The sequence below is a fragment of the Prionailurus viverrinus genome, chromosome B2 (assembly GCF_022837055.1).
Source record: "Prionailurus viverrinus isolate Anna chromosome B2, UM_Priviv_1.0, whole genome shotgun sequence".
Taxonomy (NCBI): Eukaryota; Metazoa; Chordata; class Mammalia; order Carnivora; family Felidae; genus Prionailurus; species Prionailurus viverrinus.
This window is the reverse complement of record NC_062565.1, coordinates 25,676,116-25,700,670: the sequence shown is the minus strand read 5'-3', so window position 1 is coordinate 25,700,670 and position 24,555 is coordinate 25,676,116. Positions and strand designations below refer to the sequence as shown.

At 38.9% G+C, this 24,555-nt stretch overlaps 1 protein-coding gene across 1 annotated transcript; it reads right to left on the bottom strand.

Annotated features, from left to right (window-relative positions):
* Nucleotides 1-1,211: 1,211 nt before the first annotated feature.
* Nucleotides 1,212-24,327, bottom strand: MYLK4 (myosin light chain kinase family member 4). Its single transcript, XM_047860343.1, has 11 exons — nt 24,307-24,327; nt 23,378-23,456; nt 19,585-19,690; nt 17,231-17,324; nt 17,048-17,157; nt 15,945-16,086; nt 12,870-12,940; nt 11,947-12,075; nt 11,179-11,331; nt 7,905-7,983; nt 1,212-1,361 (listed from the first exon to the last, which is right to left on the bottom strand). The coding sequence occupies exons 1-11, from the start codon at nt 24,325-24,327 to the stop codon at nt 1,212-1,214; spliced, it is 1,134 nt and encodes a 377-aa protein (XP_047716299.1).
* Nucleotides 24,328-24,555: the final 228 nt, after the last annotated feature.

Sequence of the window (24,555 nt, the reverse complement as noted above, 5' to 3'; positions counted from 1 at the left end):
GCTAAAAATAAAGACATTATTATAGCTGATCTCAACACAGGAGTTATTTGGAAATGGGAAATATGAGCAAACTTAAGAGGCTGAATAGTGAGCTTGATGATGGATGTGTAATAGGAATTTAGTGTGGCTTTGCGTGGCCTCCTCTTCGTAAAGAAACGACACACATGTTTCACCCTTGAGAGGCCCAATGCCCTTCTGCTGTATACAGTCAGGCTCATGTCCATTATTAAATATCTGTAATGAAATGCCACATGAGCTCCAGAGCAAGAAGAAGCTTCCAACTGGAAGTTATTCTCATATCCAAAGAGTGAGCAGCAGTGTTCCCTTCACCGTTGATTTCTGGATGTTCTTTCTTCACAACCACTGAGCCATGTGAGACTCCACGTAGGTGAGATTACCGGTCTTCAGAAATGCTGGAATTTACCCAGAAGCCTGAGTGCTATTTCCCAAGTCATTGCAACACTGGAAGCAAAGCACTGTCCTTCCTTGGCATGCACACGGCCCATGTCTCATTGGTAATGGCAGCATGAGGAAAGTTCTTGTGACTATCAACATTTTTCCAAAGGTTGTAATTCCAAAGACTAACCATAAACAGATACCTCTTGCTCCACCTATGAAAACTAGAGCATTTCATGCAAGCAAATGTACAATCAGAAGACAGCAGGGAGTGTCTTGAGAAATGCACGTCACGCATTTGAAAGTAGAATCAGCTACTCAGAAGAAACTGATGAACTTGGAGAAAGTTCAGGATATATGGAAGATATAACGTCTGATGCCTCTTGCCTCGGGATTCAAAAACAGTTTGTGTTCCAGAAAGTAAATTATTTATCAGTTGGATTCACCTGATTTCAGACCAAATAAAAATAATAGAGTCTGAGAAACTAAATGCTCAAGGGTGTAAAAGACAGAATTTTTTTCTGGCGATATGATGGCCCCCTTTGAAAGGCATAGTTTAAGGACTGGAAGCAGTTTTCTCCCTCTAAATGTATCCTCCAGATTTAAATGTCTCAAATAAATGTCCGGTATGATTGCTCTAATAAGCTAAGAAAGAGAAGAAATAATGTACCCCCTGCCCCAGTGTCTAAAATCAAAAATTAAAAATGAAAACTCAAGATGGCCGGGAAGCATCTTTCCCGTTGTGCACTACCATGGGGTCTGGGGAGTTGAGGAAAGGGATGCAGGGCTTGTCTGCACCCCCTGGGACCACAGGACTAGGTGTCCCCCTTAACTGGGTACTCAGAGTTCAAGTGCAGCGGTTCCACTGCCCCCCCAGGGCCACCCGTCATCACAGGGGTCAAGGCATCAGAACTGCTGATTTTTCCAAAAATCTTCTCAAAGCAGCAGCAACCGCAGCAGTTTTCCTGCAAAGCAAACAAAATATGACTCTTGTTAATTCAGCAGGGCTTTTAAAATTGTAATTAGTTGGTTGTGCGCCTTAGGAAAACCACACATGATTTTTTTTATAATGTATGTGTGCATGTGAGAGAAAAAAAGAAACCCCTTGCAGGATTCCACTGCTTACCCGAGTTGGGTTTTTTTTTTTCAGTTTATGCAAGATATTTTCGTACTATTTGCAAGATCGAAGGACAAGGCCTCTTTGTTTCATGTGAGGCACAGCCAGCTCCCCAGCTGCTACCACACCATCCATTCTGTCAGCCTGACCCCGCATCAAAGTAAGGCCACAGATTGCGCGTGGGAAAGATTTTCATTTGCTTTATGACCACGTTTGACATAGGCCCGCACAGGGTTTGCTGCCCTACATCAAACTCTGAGAAGGTGTCCTAAATTCAAGGCTCTGAGAAAGTGTCCTAAGTTCATAGTTCACGGGTTGGCAAAAGATGGAACGGAATCACAAAACGAAATGCCACCAGGTTGATTTTTAGAGTATTTCCTCAATGCATCAAAAAACCTCTAACAAATTGCAGGAGATTTATATACCTCAATCGACATGATGGATCCTGCCTTATTCACAGGGCCTGGAAGTCATTCTTTTTCCACAGGAATAATCTTCAACCACCAGATTTTAAAAATCAATATTATCACAAAGTTGGTTTTACTCACTAGTGAAGCTTGCCAAAAACCCCATCTTATCCTGGCAGGAAATACTATAAAAAATGACTTAAAAAAAATTCTTCTCAAATGAGGCTGCTCTCAGAGTTAATGTCTTAAGCTTACATTTTAATTTGAAAAAAAAAAGAGTAAAAAAAGTAAACTGGGAGGCACCCACATCCCATGGACCTTAAACAATGCTTCCCAGGCCTGCAGTGCAACCAAGTTGAAATTCTGTGGCTCACTGGAGCTGAGGTCCCCAGAGAGGAAGGCAGCCAGCCCAAGGGACCGTCTGGAGGCAGACCTGACCACGCTCAAAGGTCTCATCAAGCAATTCAACAAAGACAGTAGCTAACTGTGCCAGTGTCATCAGCTCCAATGTTTTGTCCTCCACATAACTGTCACTGCTTGGGCTGCTACTGGCCTACATTGCCTTGGGTTCAAAGGACCAACGTGGCATGGAAGGATTCTACTGCCTCCCGCTACCATTTCCTCCTCTTTCTCTCCCTGCCAGCCCCTGGTGACAGGCATGCCTTGCAGTGCAACCTCCAGTCACCCAATGAATTCATTCCTACCAGGCCTCAAAAGTGACTCCAATGTTTAGGGTGGGAAGGCAGTTTGTGGCAAACCCTTGAGGTTTGTGGTCACCGGAGACAAAATTGCTGGGGGATGGAGGGAGGGAGAGTTCCCCGCAGACTCTGGTGCCCACCACTCACGGGTGAAGGCCAGGCTGTACCTCAGTGAGCCTGACCACCCAGGCCTGGGAGCAGGGAGCGTCCTTCCTTTCTCCACATTATCACAAGGCACACAGCTACATTCTACTCTTCCAAAAACTTTACCGTCCTTGCTATCTTTGACCCATGATAGCGGCCTTTGTAAGTAGGAAGCACAAGCCTTCCTGCTGATGTTTCATAGATTTCTACATAAGTGGTAGACTGGGAAGGAATGACCCTTACACCAAAGGCTGAGTGCTTTCCTAACTCTGGCCTGGGACTTTCATTATGATATACTGACTTATTTCTACCCGATCTTATTCTACAAAAGATTTCAAGGCAGCTTGCAAGAATATAGAGTCAAACAGACAAACAAAAACCTCAGGACCAGAGTAAATACAAATGAGAATAAAAGAGTAAGACCAGCAGGCAGCAAGAATGCAGACTCACAAGTCATCAGTCCTACACATTTGTTAAAATTGAGCGGTAACAGTGGCCATGGACTTACTGCCCCAAGTGAGAGAACTGGCTTGCTGGAGGGTAAATGGCCCCCCAACAAGGACATATATGTTGAGATTTCTAAAAGTTCTCTGTAATAAGTACAAGGCTTTAGGCTTCTCCTTTAGGGCATAAATTAAGCTAGCTTTTGATTCAATCAAAAGTATTCATATGTAAATCCATCTCTTAATAATTCTGACAAAATTCTAAGCAGGGTACAGGCTGTGTATGAAGTGGTATGGTTCCTCCAGCTCCAAGACTGGGCCAATACCAGGAAACAGTTCAGGAAAGAAAAACAAGCATGGGCTTTAAATTCAGGGACACCTGAGAAGTCATGTTGTACCATTTACGTGACTTTGGGGGAGTTATTTAGTGTGTGGGTCTCGAGACTGGTTTCCCCATCAACACAAAAAAGGTATTACTTCTTCTGATCCCAATTGTAAGGACTACCAGAGATGGTTTTGTTCAATTACTGGCACCTACTGAGATAATTATCAAGTACCTACTATGTGCCAGGCCCTGGTATCCAGGCTTTGCATGGATTATCTTGTTGGAGCCACTCAACAAGCATAGGAAGTAAGACTATCCCCAACCCACAAAACAGGAAATTGAGGTTTCTGTGCTAGAAAATGGCAGAGCCAGGCTGCACACACAGCAGTCCAAAATTGGAGCCCTCCCCCTCAGCAGAAACACTGCCCTGCTTCCCACATAGTCAGTGCAACACACATTTGGTTTCTTTCTTGCTACTCCCTCTTAAGGCTTGCACAACATCTCTTCAGAAAGACCTGAGACCAACCTTTCAAATGGGCACCTTCCATGGACTATTTGGTCACAAGGTCCTTCGCATTAGAGCAGCAATTCTTCTTCTTCTAGGGAAATCACAAGACATTTGAAGAAGAATTAGAACTTTAGAATTAGAATATATATATATATATATATATATATATATATATATATATATAATTTCATTCCTCACTTCTGATATGAGAACACCTGAAGAGTCAATAACTTCCTACTGGTTGAAATTGTTCTTCAAGAGATGTTCTAGAAGCCTAAACTGATCATGACCCTCCAACAGATGCATTGAACCACCTTCAGGGACCAGCTTGAGCATTCCCCACTTTCCCCTGTCATCACTACCTTTCCTCTCAGAGTCAGAAACAAAGAGCTGAGCACCTAATGACACTTCATTTTTATGTGTGTGTTTGGTCAAAACTCCCTTCCACAAATATTCATGTTGACAAAGCTTGAGGGTCAAGACTGAGACCAGATGAGGACAAAAATGAGTCAGATACAACTTTTGCTTTTCAAGCATTATTTAAGTGCCACAAGAGAGGTTCAAGAAGACAAAAAAAGCACCTCCAGTTTGGGGGTTGAGAAGAACCATCTTAAAGGAGGTGGCATTTAAAGTAGGTCTCAGGCACTGACTAGGATTTGGGCTGATCTGGAAGCAGTAGCAAAGACAGGATGGGACACCTGATATCAGGGCATGTCAGAGCAGGCTGGACGGTTGGGTGTGTTAGTTTGGTGTGCACGATGGGGAATACTGGAAGAATTTATGGTGTGGGAGTAATATGATCAGAGTTGTCATTAATGAAATAATGATTTGGTGAATTAGAAAAGAGATGGGTAGATATGGAATATCAGCCCCTACAGTATTTTATTAGTTCAGCATATTGGAAAAAGGACAAGAGCTGAGGTTGTAACACTGGGATTGGGAAGGAAAGGTAGAGGCTTATTAGTTCTGGCAGAAAGGAAACAATGTCATATTTGTTCATTTTTTTTCCTCCAGGCCCAACACATTTATTAAGCCTGCAGTAGGTGCTTGATGGGTTCTAATAGATTTGTAATTTGGGAATGCTTTCTTCCACTCAAGCTGAGAGCTGTTTCTGATGGAAGGTGGTTTATGTATGGATGGTTGGCAATGTAAGAGCATAATACAGAAGGCAGAGAGCTACAGGGCTTTAATTCCTAAGGAAAAATCCTTTTTAAATTTACTGACTGATTATAAGCATGTTTAGTGGTTAATAAATTGTAAGTTTTTATTTTTAAGCATGAAACAATTAAAAGAGATAAATAAAAGTTTATAAAAGGCTTTTAAAATATAGTTTCAATTTGAATAGTAAATAGTTTGGCATAAGAGTTAAATGTTCAACATAAAGTTACATTCTGATTTTATAAAATATATCAGAACCAAGATTATTCCAAAAATGAATCCTCTGGAAAAATCTAGTCTCAATATTTCTTTAAAAATAAAATACACTAAGCTTGAATACTGGCTTTCAAGAACACCAAAAATGTACTGTACAGGAAGAGTTCTGGAAATATCATCAGGCCTCCTTTGCCCAGAAGCCCATTATCCAGCAGGATAGTAGAGTAGTGAAGCTCTGCCCAGGTTCCAGAGCCTGCCTGTCTACACTGGGGAGCTAGCTCCATCACTTCCTCCTGGTGAGATCCTGGACAAGTACCCCTGTCTTCGGTTTCTTTACCTATATGAGGATAATAACAACACCTGTTTCAGAGAACTGGTATGTGGATTAAATGAATTATTTTTTGTAAAGCAGTGAGAACAGTGCCTGGCACAGTGCCATATAATTATAACTTTAATGATAACTGACTAGATTTATACAGTGGAATTTGTAATTTTTTTTCAAATCTCCATCGTTCTTGAAATATCAATTTACCTAGGTACCAACAGTTGGATAGAATAACAAAAAGGTGATTTTTGCTGTTGTTATATGGTTTAAAAAAATATTTTAAGCACTTTTTAAACTGTATAATGTCATTAATTATCTGTTGTGGTTTCCATATTGTCCTACCACGTCAAAGTGTTATTTGGACACCAATAAGCTTGGATAAAAATACATTGGTGGAAAATTGGCCCAAAATAGGTTGGTAACCCTAATAAGCAGTTTATGTAGTCTGGGTGAGGTACCAACTAGGTAAAAAGTCTATTTTTACTTGACATCAGTACCAATTATCAAGGAAAGGTATATTCAGACACAAATAAAACTCAGTACTGATGCTGAATTTAGAAGTAAAGTTAATTTCAATAAAAACTGGATGTGGAAAAAATGAGTACCTGAAGCATAGTCATTCCAAGGTTTTTTGGTCACTGAAAAAGCTCCATTCCAAAACCCTGAGGAGTAGGGAGGATGGGGTGCAGAGATGGAGGAAATGAAAGTGTATCAAACGCATATGACTCCAGGGCATGACGGCAGCTATCTTAACCATGCTCACGTCAGAACTTCCCTGATAAGGCCCGAAGCACACATTGCTTCTTGCCTCTCCCTACATCTTGGCCAGGTAAACATCCTAAATGTTTAGTTGAGTTACTTAAATGTTACACTTTTGCTTTTGTGTTGTTTGTATAATCCACAGGGATGTGGGTGGAGAAAGTCTGGAGGAGGCTGTTGTAGTAATTCAGATGAAGGGTGTCATGGGCCAGGATAACAAACGGGATGAACAAGGTTAGACAGATTCTAGAAGTAATTAGGGAAAATAATGTACAGAACTTGGATATAAATCAAATATGAGATGGGAGGATTGAGGGACAGGAAGGAAACAACAAAAATGCCCTCAGGTTTGGTTTAGGTCATTCAGTGGGGGGCCATTCTGGGAGAATGGTGGAGGAAGAAGTGAGATGGAAAAGATGAGATCAGTTTAGGACGGAGGAGATCCAAGTGGAAATGTCAAGTGGATATATGCATCTGAAGCTTAGGGAAGGAATCTGTGCCAAAAGGACAGATGAGTTCTTGGACATAAATAGGAATTAAGGCAATAACTAGATTAGGAATCTTATTGTATGAAGTTATCACAGAGTGTGGGCTCAATTTTTGTCAAAAAGTACTTAGGAAAAAGGGGAAAAAAGAGACAAACCTGGAAACAGATATTTAACTATAGAGATCCAACTGAGGGTTGCTGGAAAGGAGATGGGTAGGGGGAAGGGTTAAATGAATGATGGGAATTAAGGAGGGCACTTGGGATGAGCACGGGCTGTGATATGTAAGTGATGAATCACTAAACTCCTGAAACTAATATTCCACTGTATGTTAACTAACTGGAATTTAAATAGAAACTTGAGGAGAAAAAAGATTAAAAACAACAACAACACACCAGTACTTAGGTCATCTTCATTCAGTCTTTGGTAAGAGTCTCCTTCACATAGATTTACATTGCTCTCTGGATCAACCTGAGTAGAACAGTTTTTTGGTTCCCAGAGCATACTGAATCAGGTAAACACAAAAGTTAAAAATCTGAGTTCTGAATTAATGAGGACTATTTATCCTGAATATACACTAACATGTATTTTCCAAAACATTATTTGTTTATATATTCTAGACTATGTATATAAGTATGTGTGCATAGTACAGTGATGTAATTTATTTTATAATAAGTATAATGATTGAATAATAAACACAATAGTTATGCTGAAAGTAATACTCTCCTAAACATCATATTTGACAAAACACAAACTGCTTAATAAAAGCATTGTAAGCAATTCAACACTAGCCCAAGATTTGAAGGCTGTGAGAAATGGAATGAGACAGAAACCCATATAAGGCTGGGATGCTTCTAGCCTCTGATTATCCAAAGATTGAGGTCAGTTAGAAAAGGAGAGGAAAAGCAACAAACCTTGGTTACCTGTGAAATGAGTCTGGAGTGGAGCTTGTGGTCTGACAGCCAGGGGTGCTTGAGAGCCTCACTTGCACTTATTCTCCAACTAAAGGGAGATTCAGAAGGCTGTTAGCAGAGATATACCAAATGAGGCCTGAATATGCCATTCAACTTCAGCTCTGGCCATTCCCTTTGGGAGACCAGATGGCCAAACGTCAAATTCACAGGCAATTCTACTTTCTCTGGAACTATCATTGATGATTGTAGGTTACCATCAAACCAGTCAGGGTAACAACAGTGGTTAGACAAGTGAGACAAATCATTCAAAATTCTTGTTATTAATTGAACATCTACTTTCAAATACAAGTAACCATGTTTCATGCAATGTTTGAGCTTCATGGATTGAATTTCTATCAGTCAATGGAAGAATAAATGTATACATACTACTACAAGAGCAAAATGCTACAAGGATTCTTGATAATTGCAAGAGCAATTTATATATTAAAACTTTTGAATAATATGTAGCACTAATTTTTGAATTAAGACATTTTAAAGACTTAAATAGATAGAGAGTTAATATAAGTACTGAGACAGAGTACATTAAGATACCTTTACAAAGAAATTATATCCTTTTGAGACAGCAAACATTTATACAGCTTTAAAAAATAACATGAGAAAGAATTATAGAGATTATATTATATTATAATTCTAAATTTGGTAAACTTGTCTTGTGTGCTAATGTTTATCACATTAAACTAAATAACCTTTCAACATAAAAACTACAAGAGAGTGTAACAATCTGGAGTCTACTTCTGAAATTGTATCAAGAAAATAATTTCAAGCAGTCATGGAGCTTCAGTTTGTAGATTGCTTCAATAAAATTGTTTCATCAGATAACAAATATTTAAGTATAAGATTTGAAGAGATGATAAATCTTTACCATGAAGGAAAGTTTAATAACTTGGTGAGAGCGTCACCATTGGCAGGACCCGAAGCAGGCAGATGTAATGTTTCTTAAAACTCTTGACCTCTACCAACTCAGAGGGAAGTGCTATTTTGTTGAATATTATACATTTTCAGTATTGGACCCCCAGAAGCATTCCAATAGCTGATAGTGCCCAAAAAATTATTATTTCTGCACTGTAATGTCAAACTTGTTAAAGTTGACTATTAAAAAGTTAACAATAACACACTACTAATAATTAAATTCTTAATACATTTCAAGTTTATTTTTGTACATGGAAATGTATTCTATGAGAGTGGTATCAGGTGTTGGCCTTAGTTTCATCCAATAATAATCAGCCAGTTGTCATTCTGCCCAAATGTGCAATTGTCCCTCCCATGGTATTAATGTGACCCTCAGACTGAAGGAGGAGGCAGGACATGGTGCTGGAGGCCAAAAGGTCTCGCTCTGACTCTGCACTGCACTAGCTGTGTGATTGCTTCACTGCTCTCAGCCTCAATTTCCTCATTTAATCCAGAGGATTAAATCAGTAACACATAAAAATATATCTGTAAAATAGATTCTTAGTAAATGTGGATCTTAGCCACCAAAAACTTGACAGAGTTGACACCTTCTATCTGTTCACTGCCTGGTGTTCAGTCATCTACAAATAATAATAGTAACAACAGCTTTGTGCCTTTCCATTAAAGATAAAATCAATGTATTTTCATTACCCCTGTCCTCATACAGATACCACCAGCCTGGCTAAGTTCTCCTTATCCTTTAGGACTCAGTCCTGACCCTTTTCAATATACTCTAACTTTGCATTAACTGCATTGGGTTATATCTTTTTTAAAAATACCTATCTATTAGATCATGTGTTACCTAAAGGCAGGGACTGGACTTTATACATCTGTTCTCAATGCCCCAGACACATTCCCTGGAGGATTATACATAAAATGCCTCCTTTGTGTCAGGCACTTTTCCAGACCCAATGCCCATGATACTTCTTTAATCCCCTCTCCCCAAATACACCCTCCTATCTGTTCATGGTCATGTTTATTAATAACTTAAAAGCAGTAGAGATAATAAAACAAGGAAACAAGTATTGTTGGCTTTGAAAATCTTAAATACTATTTACTAGTATATATTTTCGATACAAAACCATCTGGGGGCACCTGAGTGGCTCAGTCAGTTAAGCATCTCACTCATGATTTTGGCTCACGTCATGATCTCATCATTTGCGAGTTCAAGCCCTACATAGGGCTCAACGCTGACAGTGCAGAGCCTGATTGGGATTCTCTCTTCTCTCTCTCTCTCTCTCTCTCTCTCTCTCTCTCTCTCTCTCCCCCCTGCTGTGCTCTTTCTCTCTCCCTCTTTCAAAATAAATAAAATAAACTTAAAAAATCTGAAAGAGTGTTTTTCACTAGTTAATCACAATGTCCTTCCCCAACCATAATTCTAAAATGCAAGCACCTATATTTCAAAATCATTCTTCTTCATCCTCTGAATTTTGAATTAATGTGGTTTGAGCATGACAGAAAATATGAGGCCATGTTATATATCACAGTTAAATGTACAGCCTTAGGGGAAGGTTGACATGACTATCAGTTCTGCCAATTACTGGCCATATGATCTTAGGAAAACTACTTAGAGTCTTATCCATAAAACAGTAATGACAATTCCAGCATCTTGGAGATGGATGGAGGTTAAAAAACATGTCTAGGGGCACCTGGGTGGCTCAGTTAGTCAAGCATCCGACCCTTGATTTTGGCTCATGTCATGATCTCACGGACATGGGATCAAGCCCTTTCTTGGGCTTTGCACTGACAGTAAAGAGCCTGACTGGGATTCTCTCTCTCTTATCTCTCTCTGCCCTTTCCCCATGTTCTCTCTCTCTCTCAAAATAAATAAATAAATAAACTTTAAAAAAAAAAAAGGCATGTCTATAAAGCACTTGGCACAGTCTGGCCCACAGTAGGTTCTCAAATGAAATGATAGTTAAGTGTTCACCTACACAGAGCCAGATACATGCTTTGTAGATGTGAAAGGGGTTATGGAAATAACTTATTCCAAACCCTTCATTTTGAGGCCTAGCAAGAGCCCCTAATTGCTACAGCCTCACTGAAAAAGGCAGAAGGAGGGAAGTTTTTGTAGCCCCTTTCAAGCCTCAGGACCAAACCAGTCCCAGACCTCAGTAAATGAGATTAAGAGCATCAAATTCCTTCCATTTACAACTTTGCACAGGCATCGGAGATGTCACTAAGGGAATTCAGGGATTATCTCACATGAATTGTGGTGGCATGTGCTTCCCTATTATCCCTCCTTCTTCCAGAGCCCGGAACAAACTTGGATTACCTCTTCTCCTTAATCAGAAGCTTGGAGATAAACTCTCTGGCTTCCTCTGAGATGTCCTGAAATTCTTCATCCTGTAAGTCCCACCTGCAGGCCAGGATGTTGTTCAGGGTCTCAGCATCATTGTCACCCAGGAAGGGGGACAATCCACTCAGTCTGTAAGACACAAGATCCAGAGTGGGCATTGTTTAAATAGCTTCAAATCCTTTACAGATAGTTGCTTTTTCGGGCTCTGTCATTTAAAACTGAGAGAAGGCAAATAACCTGATAATTAAACATAATTCTGTAATGTATTTTTGCAATCAAGAAAATGCTTACTCCCCCCACCCCAGCTGCTAATTCAACACCTGCAGCAATGGAGTCAGCAGCTACACTGAAATATGAATCTCTAAGGACAGCACAACTTCCTTTTTAAAGCATTTACAGCTGCTAAAGTCTGCCACACACTCAGAGGGCAAACACCAGAGCGTCACCCCCAAGGAATAAGGCTAGCATTAGTCATTTAGGAAATCAGGACACACGTTGTTTTTTAATGTTTTTTAATTACTTTTATGGCATTAGGTGGTGTCCTAAGAGTTAAAGTGATTACAAGTAGACATACATTTACTTTTTCAGGTGATGTGCAGGAAAAGAATTTATTCCTTTCACCCACAGGATCCACAGAGCCTAGAAAGTGACTCAATATGGCACGATGCTATTTACTTTTAAAAGACCTAATTTAAGGTTTTTATTCATATTTGTGAGTGTCAGAGAGACTGGAGAACTGCTTACAGCATATAGGCAATGACGCCCACACTCCACATGTCAGTGGGAAAGGAAACAAAATCATAGTTCACAACTTCAGGAGCAAGAAATTCTGGGGTTCCAAAATTCACCTTCAGCTTCTCTCTGGGTTTGTATCTAGAATTTAGGAAACAAAGTGGAGGGATGGAGAAGGTCAATCAAAAGTCAACAATCATAGAAACTGAAAAGATGCAGTCTGTTAGACAAAATAACTTCAGCCAAACAGCAAATTTAAAATACACAGACTTTAAAGGAAATCACATATTTAAGAAATAGTGTTAAAAAATTGTAAAAAAAAAATTCCAGTAGTTTAAGAGTAATAATTCATACTCTAAAGCCTTAATAATCTAAAACAGTGGTGGGAAAAGCCAGTCAGAATAATTAGAACACCTGAATTATAACAAAAGGAAAACTGATAAAATCTTTGACATGTCAATGGCTTGAATAAGCCCATATTAATGAATAAATGAAATGCAATAATTTACAATCATTTTATATTCAACATTAATGTGCTGAAGTTTACGTAAACTCTTTGTTCACTTAAGAAGCTTATGTATACCAGAAACTTTTGCCATCTTGTGTACACTACCTATTTTTTAAAGTAAATCCTAAAGTAGAACAATTATAAAAGACTAAGAGAAAATTACAAATTCTAAATTAACGTCTTCAAATTTAATAACTTTACTGTATTAGATTTTAAGTTTTTTATATTTTTTTCTTAGATGCACTGTAGAAACCTCTAAACATTCAAATTCCAAAATCAGCAAGGTAAAGCTGGGATATAATTTTTGTTAAGTTAATTCTAAATAACAGTATAAAACCAAGAGGTATATCAGATTTATCTTTGCAAAGAAAGGGCATCCATCATGCTCCCTACCTTCATTCATGTACCTATGTCCAAATACACATACCTTCTGGCCAATCCAAAATCAATAATTTTTATTTGTTTAGCATCCCGATTCACACACAGGATATTCTCAGGCTGCCAGGAGAAAGAGACACATTAGCAATGAAAACAACCATCATTCACTCAAATTGTCCTCGAACCACAACTAAAAATACAACGATGCTCAGGAAAAACATATCAGGCCTTTCACTTTGGGGCTGGCTTGTCTGTGTGGGTATTTTCTCCTTTAATTATGTGGTGGATGAGGTTGTGGGTACCCTGCCAACCTTGCATTACCCTGCCTGTCTCTCTCCCTGGTTCTGCAGTTTACCATAATGTGTGAGTTCAGTCAGAGGCCTCCTTGAGGAAAGGAAGACAAGGGGGCTGCTTCAGTACCTTTCAAATGGACTGGTAGAGGCTGTCTCAGACTTGACATCTGCCCCCCTAAAATTATTAAGTATGAATTTCCCCTTCTTGGAGGAATATCTTTCCCAAGGATTTATGAGTTCCAGGAGAAATGGCCTGATTCATTTAAACAGCCACACTGAGTATGCAATATAACGTGAACGCTCCTGACCTCCAGAATTTCCCTTTGTGCTTACTCTTTGAGAAAGTCATGTGTAAGAGAAAGGCTTCCCCCCCGTTCATTCTTCATTCTCAGCAATTCCAAAGTTTTGCTGAGTTTTTTCTTAATGCCTAAACCCTTGACTAAGTGTTCCCTTGGAGTTTGACTCTGGATAGACTTTGCTCTGCCAATCCAACTGTCTTGGGTGAAGAGGGAGAAGCGTAGATAGTAGCACTGCATGGAACTCAGCGTTTATAGAATGTCTTACAAGTGTGTCTGTATTTGTTAAGTCTGGAAAACTGAGGTCTGAGAAAAATAAGGAATTTCATTTAAAGTCAAGGTCAGCCAGGGTGCCTGGGAAGCTCAGTCAGTTAAGCATCTGATTTCAGCTCAGTTCATGATCTCATGGTTCATCAGTTCAAGCCCACATCAGGCTCTGCGCTGACAATGTGGAACCTGCTTAGGATTCTCTCTCTCTCTGCCCCTCCTGTGCTCCTTCTCTCTCTTTCTCTCTTTCTCAAAGTAAATAAACTTCTAGAAAATTAAAAAAGTAATAAAGTCAAGGTCATCCATAAAAAAAGAAATAAAGTGTTCAAAGAATTGCCTGGAACTCTCAAGGTCTAATTCCAACTCTTTCCTAATCAGCAAGGTGCATTAGCTGAGTTGCTGAATCCCCCAGATCTTATGTCCTTTTAGGTGGCATCACGGCTGTCCCTCCCCTGTTTGTCTGGGTGGAGAGTAGGTTCAAATGAGATCAGAAACTAAGCACTTTATGAAATGATGTAGTAGTGTCTCCTTATCAATATTCAATGGTCCGTTTGGTTGGCATAATGTCTTTGGAGGCCCTTTTCTAGAATATCTCTAAAACTGATGTCTACAAGTAAAAGCTATTTATAGAGAATGGATGTTACATAAGAACATTTGGTTTCATGCTCAAATAACTGATCAATCATGTATAAAGCTGTTCAGTTGTCAAAGAATACTGTGACATAAAAATATGTTTGCTGAATGTAAAGAAACAGTTTTGAGGATACTTCAAAAAGTTAAATTTTTTCTAATTATTAAATTAAAGCATATTCATTGAATGAGATTTGTGAAACACAGAAAAATATAAAGAAGACCATTTTTAAGTCACCTTTAATCTCTCCTCCATGGTAACAAGAATTCTTAATATTTTTGGCCATTTTCCTTCCAAGGAGACTTCTGCAAGGGATGAGTGGTCCTTAATGACTCACCCAGCTTTTGCCTTTACTATTATCTTTACCTACAAGCCATAATTAAAATTGCCCATTGCAAGTCCTCAATCAATGTTATGAAGCCACATACAGAGCTGTTTGACTTATGATAGGTCAAGTCCTAGTTTCAGTTGCCAATCAAATCCCTTTAGGGATATCTGCAGAATATCTACACTCATTGAAAATGTTTCATGAAAATACACATTACAGAACTCAGTTTGTAGCCAAGGGCTTTGCTAATGATTTTTAACCTATGACATTGTCTTATAGACCACTTCCTCCTGCCCTGTGAATAGGAGAGGTAGTGCACATAAATCAAGACAGTGAGGGAAGCCAAATTATAAGAAGAGAGGACCATGGAAGCCGACTTAAGGAAGTTAGATTTGTTTAGCTCTACAATCCCCTATGACTTGCAATAGATGGTATGTTCTACAGAATATGTATTTTATATCATGGTCATGTTGTGCAAACAGGGAAATGAGAAAATGATTGAGCCACACAAGAAGAAGCAACTTATGATACTTAGCCCCAATATTAGAACTGATCAGAGTTATTGAGCTTGGGTCTTTCACTGGTTGTAACTATGTATAGTCCAATTCTAGGCACTTCATAATAGGAGAGAGATCAAAAGGGAAGGGTCATTAAATAAAAGAAGGAAGGTGGCTTGACTCCCTGCTGCTCACATAGGCTCCCCACTATGTCCATCATAATGCCACCAGCCTTCTCTGCTCCTTAGCGTTTTAGCTCTACCCTTCTGGCTGCCCTGTATCCCACTCTGCCATAGGTTTCAACCCAGTGCTCTACCATGCCCACAAGAAAACAAATCCCTAAAGTTCAGAACCTCCTAAAAATTTGTGAGACTGCTAGGGATGCTTGGGGAGATAGAAAGTTTGGCTACCACTAGCGAATTCTGAGTTAGCTAAAATCCTCCCACCTACTTATTCTAAAAATGAGAGGGACACAACAAGGAGACCATGGTGGTGGTGGTGGTGGTGGTGGTGGTTTTAGTTCTAAACTTTTAGGGAAAGCATCTCCCATATGGATTCCTTTAACACAAGCAAGTTATAAGAATCTGGATAATTGTCCCTAAAGATGCAGACATGAAAATATTAGGGGGTGACAAAAGTTGGAAATGAGGAGATGATATTAAGAATCTAGATTTTTATGTATTCCCAAACATAACACTTCATACCAGCATGGATTTCCCAAGCTGGTATATAGTATCTGACAGGGCCCACTGATCCAGAGGAGGAAAGGGAGGGAGGGGTTTACATTTCATACCATACAAAATATGTTCTACCTTCAGATCCAAATGGAGAATGTACATCTGATGCATGTGTCTTATGCCCTCACATATTTGCTTGATGAACAGGATGGTGTCAAACTCGGTCAGATTGTAGTTGTCATCGATGATGCGATCAAACAGCTCCCCTCCATCCACGCTGAAGAGGGAAGAGGAACAAAGTCCTGAGTCATGAGTCCTACAGCCATTTCTTATAGTGGCAGCCCGGTGTTTAAGCTCCCATAACTCTTCCAAGGAATGTGTGCACAGAGTGATTTCTTCACCTCTGTCACTCACTGTCTCAGTTAGATGATGCTTAGGCTGAAGACCTTAACTTTAGCTATCATCAATTTCACAACTAGAAAGTCTTAAGGTCTCTGTCATCCAGTGGCTGCAGCTCTGGGGTGAATCCACATCTGCCATTCTTTAACACATAGAAGATAAAGAAGACTCTACAAAGGCAGGGAGAGGAATCCCAAATACCAAATGAAGGTCAAACAGGGTCTTCTCAGACTAATTTCAGTGTTAAAGTGTTTCTATGTGCTTCTGATGCTGGACTTTTTATTATCCAAAATTTCTACTGTACAATGATAAAGAAACCCCAAGCAGAGGAAAGAATGAACCGAATCATAATACTAATTCAGCGTTAGTTAAAGCTACTCATTTTCTAACTAAATACCTATTAATTTTCTATAAAAGTGATTTAAATGAAACTATCTTAACCCTAATTATTAAGAATTTGATGTGAACTTTGCATTAATGATTAAGTTGAAAATAAAATGTAGGTCAAAGGTCATGTTCCTCCAGGTTAACCAGAATAATATTTAAGCTGGATATTTGACAGTATAACTTCGATATAAAACTACATCTATGCTGTCATTCTACTTCATCTCAGTAAAGTCACACATGGAGATGTGTATTCCTAAGTAATTTTCCTTCTGAAACTGATGCAATTGTCTAATACACACCAATCAGAATCAGAGGTGCACCAAGCATGGATCTAATGACTTCTACTTCTGAAGCAGGAAAGAGCTACAGCCGCATAGTCATGGGTTCTGTGGGATGATCTGGATGGGTGCATGCATTGGTTCAGGGGAGGGAGGGGCAAGGAGAACACTCACTACTCCATGACCAGCACAATGTCATTCTTAGACTCAAACGCATCATAGAGCTGAATGAGGTTCACATGATCCAGCTGGTTCATGATGTTGATCTCGTTCTTTACTTCATCCTAAGAAGAAGAAAAGGTGCTTTAGTGAGGCGAAGATGAGGGTAAGGAGAGATCCACGTTGCACGGCCTTTACCTTATCCTTTGTGCCTCTGGTCTTGATGATCTTAGCTGCCAGCTTTAGACCTGTTGCTTTCTCTTCACACTTGTGTACCTGGCCAAAGCGCCCCCTGCCAGAGAAGAGCACGTGTATAGCATGAGGTAGGGCCAAGTGGAAGATGGGGTTGTCAGGGCATTTATCCTTTGGGGTTTGAATGAGCAAACCTACTAGTGCATCTACTGTAGCCGATAAACTTCTAAAACAATATCAACGTGTGTCTATCGGTCATGGTCATTGAATCTGCTGAGGGGTTTCCCGGTCCTACCCAGAACTATTGAGGCAAGAATACAGGGTGAGGCCCCAGAATCTATATTTTCACAACGTTCCTTGGGTGATTCAAATGCCCCCTAAAATTTGACAACTTGTGTTATAGGAAAAAATAGAATCTTTCTGAATACATATGAATGTAATAAGCTAGGCTTTGTAAGCATATGAATAATACAGGCTATAGGTGAGGATTGTAAAATTATTCTTGGAAACTGCATATAAATAAAATAATAACAATATTGCATATAGATAAATATAATAAAAATTCATATTGCATAATCACCTATAAAATGTTCAACAGTTTAGCTTGGATATAAATTTATATATACTATGAAAGACAGCTTCTTACAAATGTGATCACATACAGAAATACACAATCATTAACAATTTTAAAATGTGACTTCTTGGATTGTCTGGGTGGCTCAGTCAGTTAAGCATCTGACTCTGGATTTTGGCTCAGATCATGATCTCATGGTTCGTGAGATCGAGCCTCACATCGGGCTCTGTGCTGACAGTGTGGGGCCTGCTTAGGATTCTCTCTCCCTCTCTCTCTGCCCCTCCCCCTCTCACATGCACACGTGCTTTCTCTCTCTCCCTCTCTCTCTCAAAATAAATAAACATTTTTTTTTAATTTGACTTCTTGCTTTGATTCCTGAGTTAGTAAAATAGAGCACAGGTGCCTGCTTGTGCAATGTGGCTATCATGGCAGGGTAGAAAGGGGAAGCTTCCTGAACAACACTGTGAACCTAAGGTCCACCACAGTCCTGGAGAACTGCAGAGGTGAGGGTGGTGGCAATAACTGACAAGGCAGAGTGGTGACTACCACCACATCCCACTCAACTTAGCCACACACCTGTGCAGAAACAGATGGGTCTTAGAGAATGACATTACTGTAAACAAAACCAAGTGATGACTGTAATTCCAACTACTTTTCCAGATGCAGTCTCTTTAATGGAGCACATAAACACAGCCCCAGGCACCTCACATATGGCTACTGATTAAGAAAATGCCTTGGGAATTGTTGCAAAGCCTCTTCTGCAAAAAACTTTTCTCCTTCAGAGAAACAGTTGCTGGCTTGCCATTAATGTCCCCAAAGACCGAAATGAGCTGCTATGTGGAGTAATGCTAAAGACTCCCATGGCACCTATTCACATGTTAGAATTCCCTTTCCTCTCTCTGCCCTCCCTCACAGTCTTGAGGGGCGTTCTCTCTAATCAACAGGCTGAGGAGTAAAACATTCAGGTGGTTCCCCATGGTGGAGGGCAGAAAAAATATGGAACAGAAAGAGGAAGAAGGGACTTCACAAATATTGACCACACCCCCACTGACCAATGCAGAAACATGCACGATAGTTGCTATGCATATTTTCCATGTGTTGGTAAAGAAATTTGGGGCCTCTTAGTAAAAATGGTCTGCTTCCTCTTGCTATTTCACATAGATATGCTGACGGCAGTAAACTTTATACTTTAGACTTTAAATGACAAAACATCAAAGGAGGGTTGTGATTGACATCGAAGAGGAATATCTCCTAGGAATAAACTTGGTCTCTGATGGGCTTTACTCCTTCTTCCTTCTTCAGGGAGAGAGTGTACATTTAGATGTCCTTCAAATAAATTCTTCAGTGAGGGAAGTAATCAATTGAAGTGGATAATAATAATTAATCCAGTAAAAACCTAAATAGAAAACCAACAACAGTGATAAAAAAGATATATGCCACAAGAAATACACTGTGTTCACTCATTTCTACATTTAGTGTCTCCGTTTTCAAGTTTTGGACAGCTTCTAAACCTTCTGGTGACTCACATGGTGTTTGTCCCACTTTCAGACATTACAACATGGGAAGTAAAGCAGATAATAAATGTGGAGTTTAGTCACTGTCCCCACATCAATCTTTCTGACATCAGTGGCGATTTTCAGAAATGGTTAAATCTCTTAAAATGTTTGTTTATGATGTTTCTGGTTCTCAGGTCAAGACTAGCAAACACTTTATGAAATCTTCAGGATCTGTCTCTTTGAAAACGCTCTTCTTTTGTTGAAAGAGGATTAAATTGAGCATTACTTACCCTCCTAAAATTTCAGTTCTGCTCACAGTGTAAAAACTGTTGACTGCTGCTTGCTTGGCTGTCACAATACGGTGATTAAAGGGGGCAGGAGGAGCTGGGACATCATCTAGAAGATAAGAGGAAAAGAAGGGCCACTTGTTAAGCAGTCAGACCTCTTTCCAGCACCACGATTGGGTCTCAGAATAAAATGTTGCAAAGGGCGCCTGGATGGCTCAGTTGGTTAAGTGCCTCCCTTCAGCTCAGGTCATGATCTCATGGTTCATGGATTTGAACCCCACATGGGGTTCAGTGCGTCAGCTCAGAGACTAGAGCCTGTTTCCAATTCTGTGTCTCCCTCTCACTCTCTCTGCCCCTTCCTCACTCTGCCTCTCAGAAATGAATAAATGTTTTAAAAAATTAGAATAAAATGTTGCTTATTTAATAATAAAATAAATGATCCATTTATTTTATTCCTAATAATCCTGAGAATATATGCTTTTATTTCATATTATGATCTGTAATTCATGTAAGTGATACCTGACATCTTTGAGAAAGAATGTCAGGACCACAAAACTATGGTTTATACCATCTTCAGGACAACTTTTAGAAATGTCACAGTAGTTGAAAATCTCCAACTGCAATATGGTTCACATAGGTGATCCTCCCAAGCCCAAAATGAAAATTCGAACATGAGAAACTGAGCCACGAAAAAAAAGGCACCATTGATAATATCCATTATTTTGATTAAAGCAAAGAGAGAAAGATGAAAAGGTTTTTTTTTTCATGTCATTGAAATGTTTGATATTATTATATATTACTTTCCAAAATATTTTAACCTTTATTTAAGGTACATTAAAAGCACAAAGATGAATTTTTCTTGGCTGGAAATAAAAGAACCAGTAAAGCTGGCTAAGGACGTATTATACAGCTCTCAAATTTCCCCTAAGTGTTTAAACTCTAGTCCACACCCCGATTGGTTCTAAAACACATACTCAGTAATATTGCAGTATTCTTTCTACTTTTCCATGGCTTGCTTTCCGTGAACCTATTCATTTCCCCATTTATTACTTATTTAAGCGTCTACCACAGGCGGCTTCTTACATGCACACAAAGGATAAAAAGGGAGGTGAGTAAATAATAACTTTGCCTTCAGAACTTTAAATTTATTCAACATATAATTCTCGAGCACTTATCTTGTGCTAGGCACTCTGCCAAGTGTTAATATTTTTAAAAATTCAGATAATAGAAGTCTCCAGGAAACTGACTTGATATAGACATTCATCTCTCACATCGTAAAAATGCTGGAAACTAAAGAAGTCATGAAAGAATTCTCTTGGTGGCATTCATCTCTTCAGACAAAAAAAAAAAAGGTGATTGAGTTACAAACACAAATGGCATCAGTATGGCATTATGTCTCCTTCAGGCTGTTAGGCTAAGTGAAATTTAGTTGGAAATGCTTGCTGGAAAAAGGTTAAGAAGCTTCAAAAGACTGAAACAAAAGCCATTTCCTACCCAATGGGGTCACCAGATCTTGCTGTCTGGAGGTCTTAATTCCAGCAGATTCCAGGGGGTTGCCTTGTAAGCTCCCCTGGGCTTGTCTGGTTTCCTGTGTCCTAAATGCATGTCCTTCACCTGTACTCGCTACATCTATTCTGCTCTTTTTGTTGTCCTCTTTGATGAAGCACTCCTCCGTCACCCGCCGCTTGCTGCTGCCAATATGCTCTGCTTGCTCAGCATTCTGGAAAATGGGTGCTATTGCTGAATTTTCCAGGATTCGTGATGTAGAAATGGCTTTTACATTGCTGATACACCTGGAAAATAAAATCCAGCTGCAGCTCTCAAAGATTCAAGGAGATAACTTTCAGATGGTCAAAATTCTTAGAACTAAATCTTCCTTAACAGGGTGTTTTGGTGAAGGGTCATAAGCTTCATGATAGAGAGTTGGCTGTTTCAGCATTTGGGATAAAATAGAGCAGTATGCTTCCCCATCAAACTAAGCAGCACAAGAACAGGTATAGATAACTACGATCCCAGAAACTCTCCCTGATGACCTCATTGTGCCCCGCAAGTTGTCCATTGGCCCTTTACAAGAGTAGTCATTTTATGAATACCTAGCTAATTCAATCTTCATTTTTTTCACTTCCTTTTCTTATAGAAGAGAGAAATTACTAAATTAAAGTATAATAAAGGATGCAATCATCTCTCTGAATATTAACAGAGAGATGTAAACCTTTATTGATGAAAGAATTGAACTAACTTCAGTTTTTTAACAGCTCCAGACCTTACCAAGCACATCTTTGCAGTGATGGATTTTCTTAATAAACAATAGTCTTTATGTTTAATTCTTACAAAATTAGATTTTTCTCCATAATTAGGTGTCAAATACATTATCAATAAATTAAATAAAAATTATATTGTAATTCCCTAAAAAACTCACATATAATTTGGACACTCTGTCCAGATAGATTCTGTGATCCATTATAACACAGAGTAGTTGATTATAATTGGCTGAATAATTCTGCATTTATATGTGAAACTTTGCAGTTGAGGAAGAGTCATTCAATAATCTACTTCTTACTCAATCCTCAAAATATTCTAGAAAACAGACAATTTATCATCTATAATGGGGTGGGTAAACTTTTTAAGAATTAGCTTTTTAACTTACAGATAAATCTGATCACTATTCAATTCCTGATCTTAGAAAGGATGTGCTCCATATTGCTGAAAATAAGAACTTTTTATTTGATCTCTAGAAAATATTGATTGATAAAAATCATTATCTTTGCCTATAAGTTGGTAGGAGAAAAAAATTAAAATGCCTGAAAATTTCACGGGCAAGAAGAAAAAGTAATAGCAAGAGAACATGGCCAAGAAAAACCCACAGAAGCTGGGAAACCGTTTTCTAAACCATTGCTTTAAAAACTCACTTCAGTTATTCTTTTGATATGGCCTTAAGTTTCAACAGCGCATAGATCTACCAAAAACATCAGTTGTAGGTGTGTGATGCTTTAAGCCCTACCTTTCATAGAATTGATCACCATTAGTTTTATCAACATACTGCTTTTTATTTGAACACTTGTCCAACACTGTTTCATTTGCAATTGCTGGTCCTCCTTTTTTCTCAACTTCTCTTTCACTAGTGTCTTCCTTAGAACGAAGCCCATTTTTCTCTCCTTTGAACACTGGAAGTTCATTTTTATCCACAGAGGCTTGTTTATCATCTCCAGCACTAATCTTTTCTTGTCTGTTCAGTCTCTCTGTGCTTGAAATGTCTCTTGTGACTATATTTTCTCTTGACTCTATGGAATTTCTTAGGGCAAAATCTTCTACCTCGTCTTGAGGTCTTTCTGTATGAAATGTGACAAAACTTCTCTGAGCTAGAGAGGCATTGGTCTTCTCAGAATTTTTCTTGTTGAGCTTATTAACCTTTTCCTTCTCAGAGGAGAGCTGGTTCTTCTGGGAAGATCTCTCTAAAAGCCACAAAATATTTTAATGGAGGACGCATGTGATCAGTATAATTTTGTCTTCACATAATGGCATTTCTATTCATGTTTCTTTTTATCAGAAGATATAAGCTTTTGAAAAGCAAAGTGGAAGTGAACATGACCAATTGACTGACAGCTGGGTTCCCAAAGATTTTCTAGTTAGTAATTAGTAGGACCCAAAGCCAATCAGATAAAGATATTCAAACAGCACTTCTCCCGACAAAGGGCTTTATGAACATGTGACTCCCTCTGAATAAGAAGAATGACAACAGGACTGTCATACCAGAGCTTTCTTGATCCATAAATATCTAGTCTTCTAAAGATGTTACCTGTGAGGGCCAATGTCCTTTTGCCTTTGACAGGTGCCGTTTCCTTCAGCCCAGGGTGTGACTGTGCCTTCTCCTTACCCTGTAGATACACAATTGAGTAATTGAAGTCACATATTAATTACATCAGGGTTTCTCAACCTCAGCACTACTGACACATAGGGTGGGTAATTCTTGGTCGTGGAAAATGTTATGAGAATTATAGAATGTTTAGCAGCATCTCTGTCCTCTACCCACCAGATGACGATGATACCTTCCCTCCTAGCTATAATATCCAAAAATGTCTCCAGAAATTGCTAGTGTCCCCCAGGACAAAATCATCCCAGACTGAAAACCACTGTATTACATGATTCAAATACGGAAAAAAAAACCACTAAAATTAATAGTAATTTAGAGAGCAGGACAGTCTGAATTAATGAAACCCTTCATTTCATGTATAGACTACAATATTTGGAAACAAATGGACTCACTATTTTGAAAAAAAATTCTGTTAAACTCTGGCATTGTTTGTAAAAGAAGGCCCATCTTCGTGAATAGATTAAAGGATGTTGATAATGTATGTATCACTTGTGACCTCTGCTTGTATTGTCTTGATATGGTTCACATATAAATCAAATGAAAATGAGAGGATATATCTGAATAGGTTTTATAAACCAGAAAGCAGAAGACTAAAGTAAGTAAGCTTTCATAAATGAGCTTTCACACTGCTTAAAATAGATGGCCCCTTTCCTAAGCAGATAAACATCCTTCTCAGAGTCCTGGCTTCTCTGAATTTGCTTAGCAAACTTTTCTTAAATGCCATATAAAAGGTAAATATTAGCCCCATCCACCCAAATAATCACAAAATTCTGAAGTTATGCAATGTAAATTAATGAAATTGTATGAATGCCCAAAGAATCAGTCTTCTTTTCTTTGGAAAGAGCAAAATTTGCCTTCGGGTGACTTGCAAGCATGAAACGCTGTGTAAGCGCAGCTTGGAGTCTTCAAGACAAACTGCAAATGTACTTTTAAATAATCCAAGGGACAATACCATAGGTTCAGAGCATTTCCATTTTTCATATAGAGACCTGGAAACACAGAGATATGTTTAGTAAATCTGTGTAAAACCAAAATTAGAGATGAGAACCTCGGAGTCTGTAACTTATTTTAAGTGAAAGTGAAGGAAAAATGTTCTTCCACTT

What these genes read in the sequence shown, in the direction of transcription:
- MYLK4 (XM_047860343.1), bottom strand. Translation starts at nt 24,327, where the DNA reads ATGCTTGCAAGTCACCCGAAG. An exon ending in CCAGAGGCACAAAGGATAAG is followed by an intron (nt 17,158 to 17,230) that starts GTAAAGGCCGTG and finishes TCTTCTTCTTAG; the next exon opens with GATGAAGTAAAGAACGAGAT. An exon ending in ACTCCAGACTCATTTCACAG is followed by an intron (nt 1,362 to 7,904) that starts GTAACCAAGGTT and finishes TTTGCTTTGCAG; the next exon opens with GAAAACTGCTGCGGTTGCTG.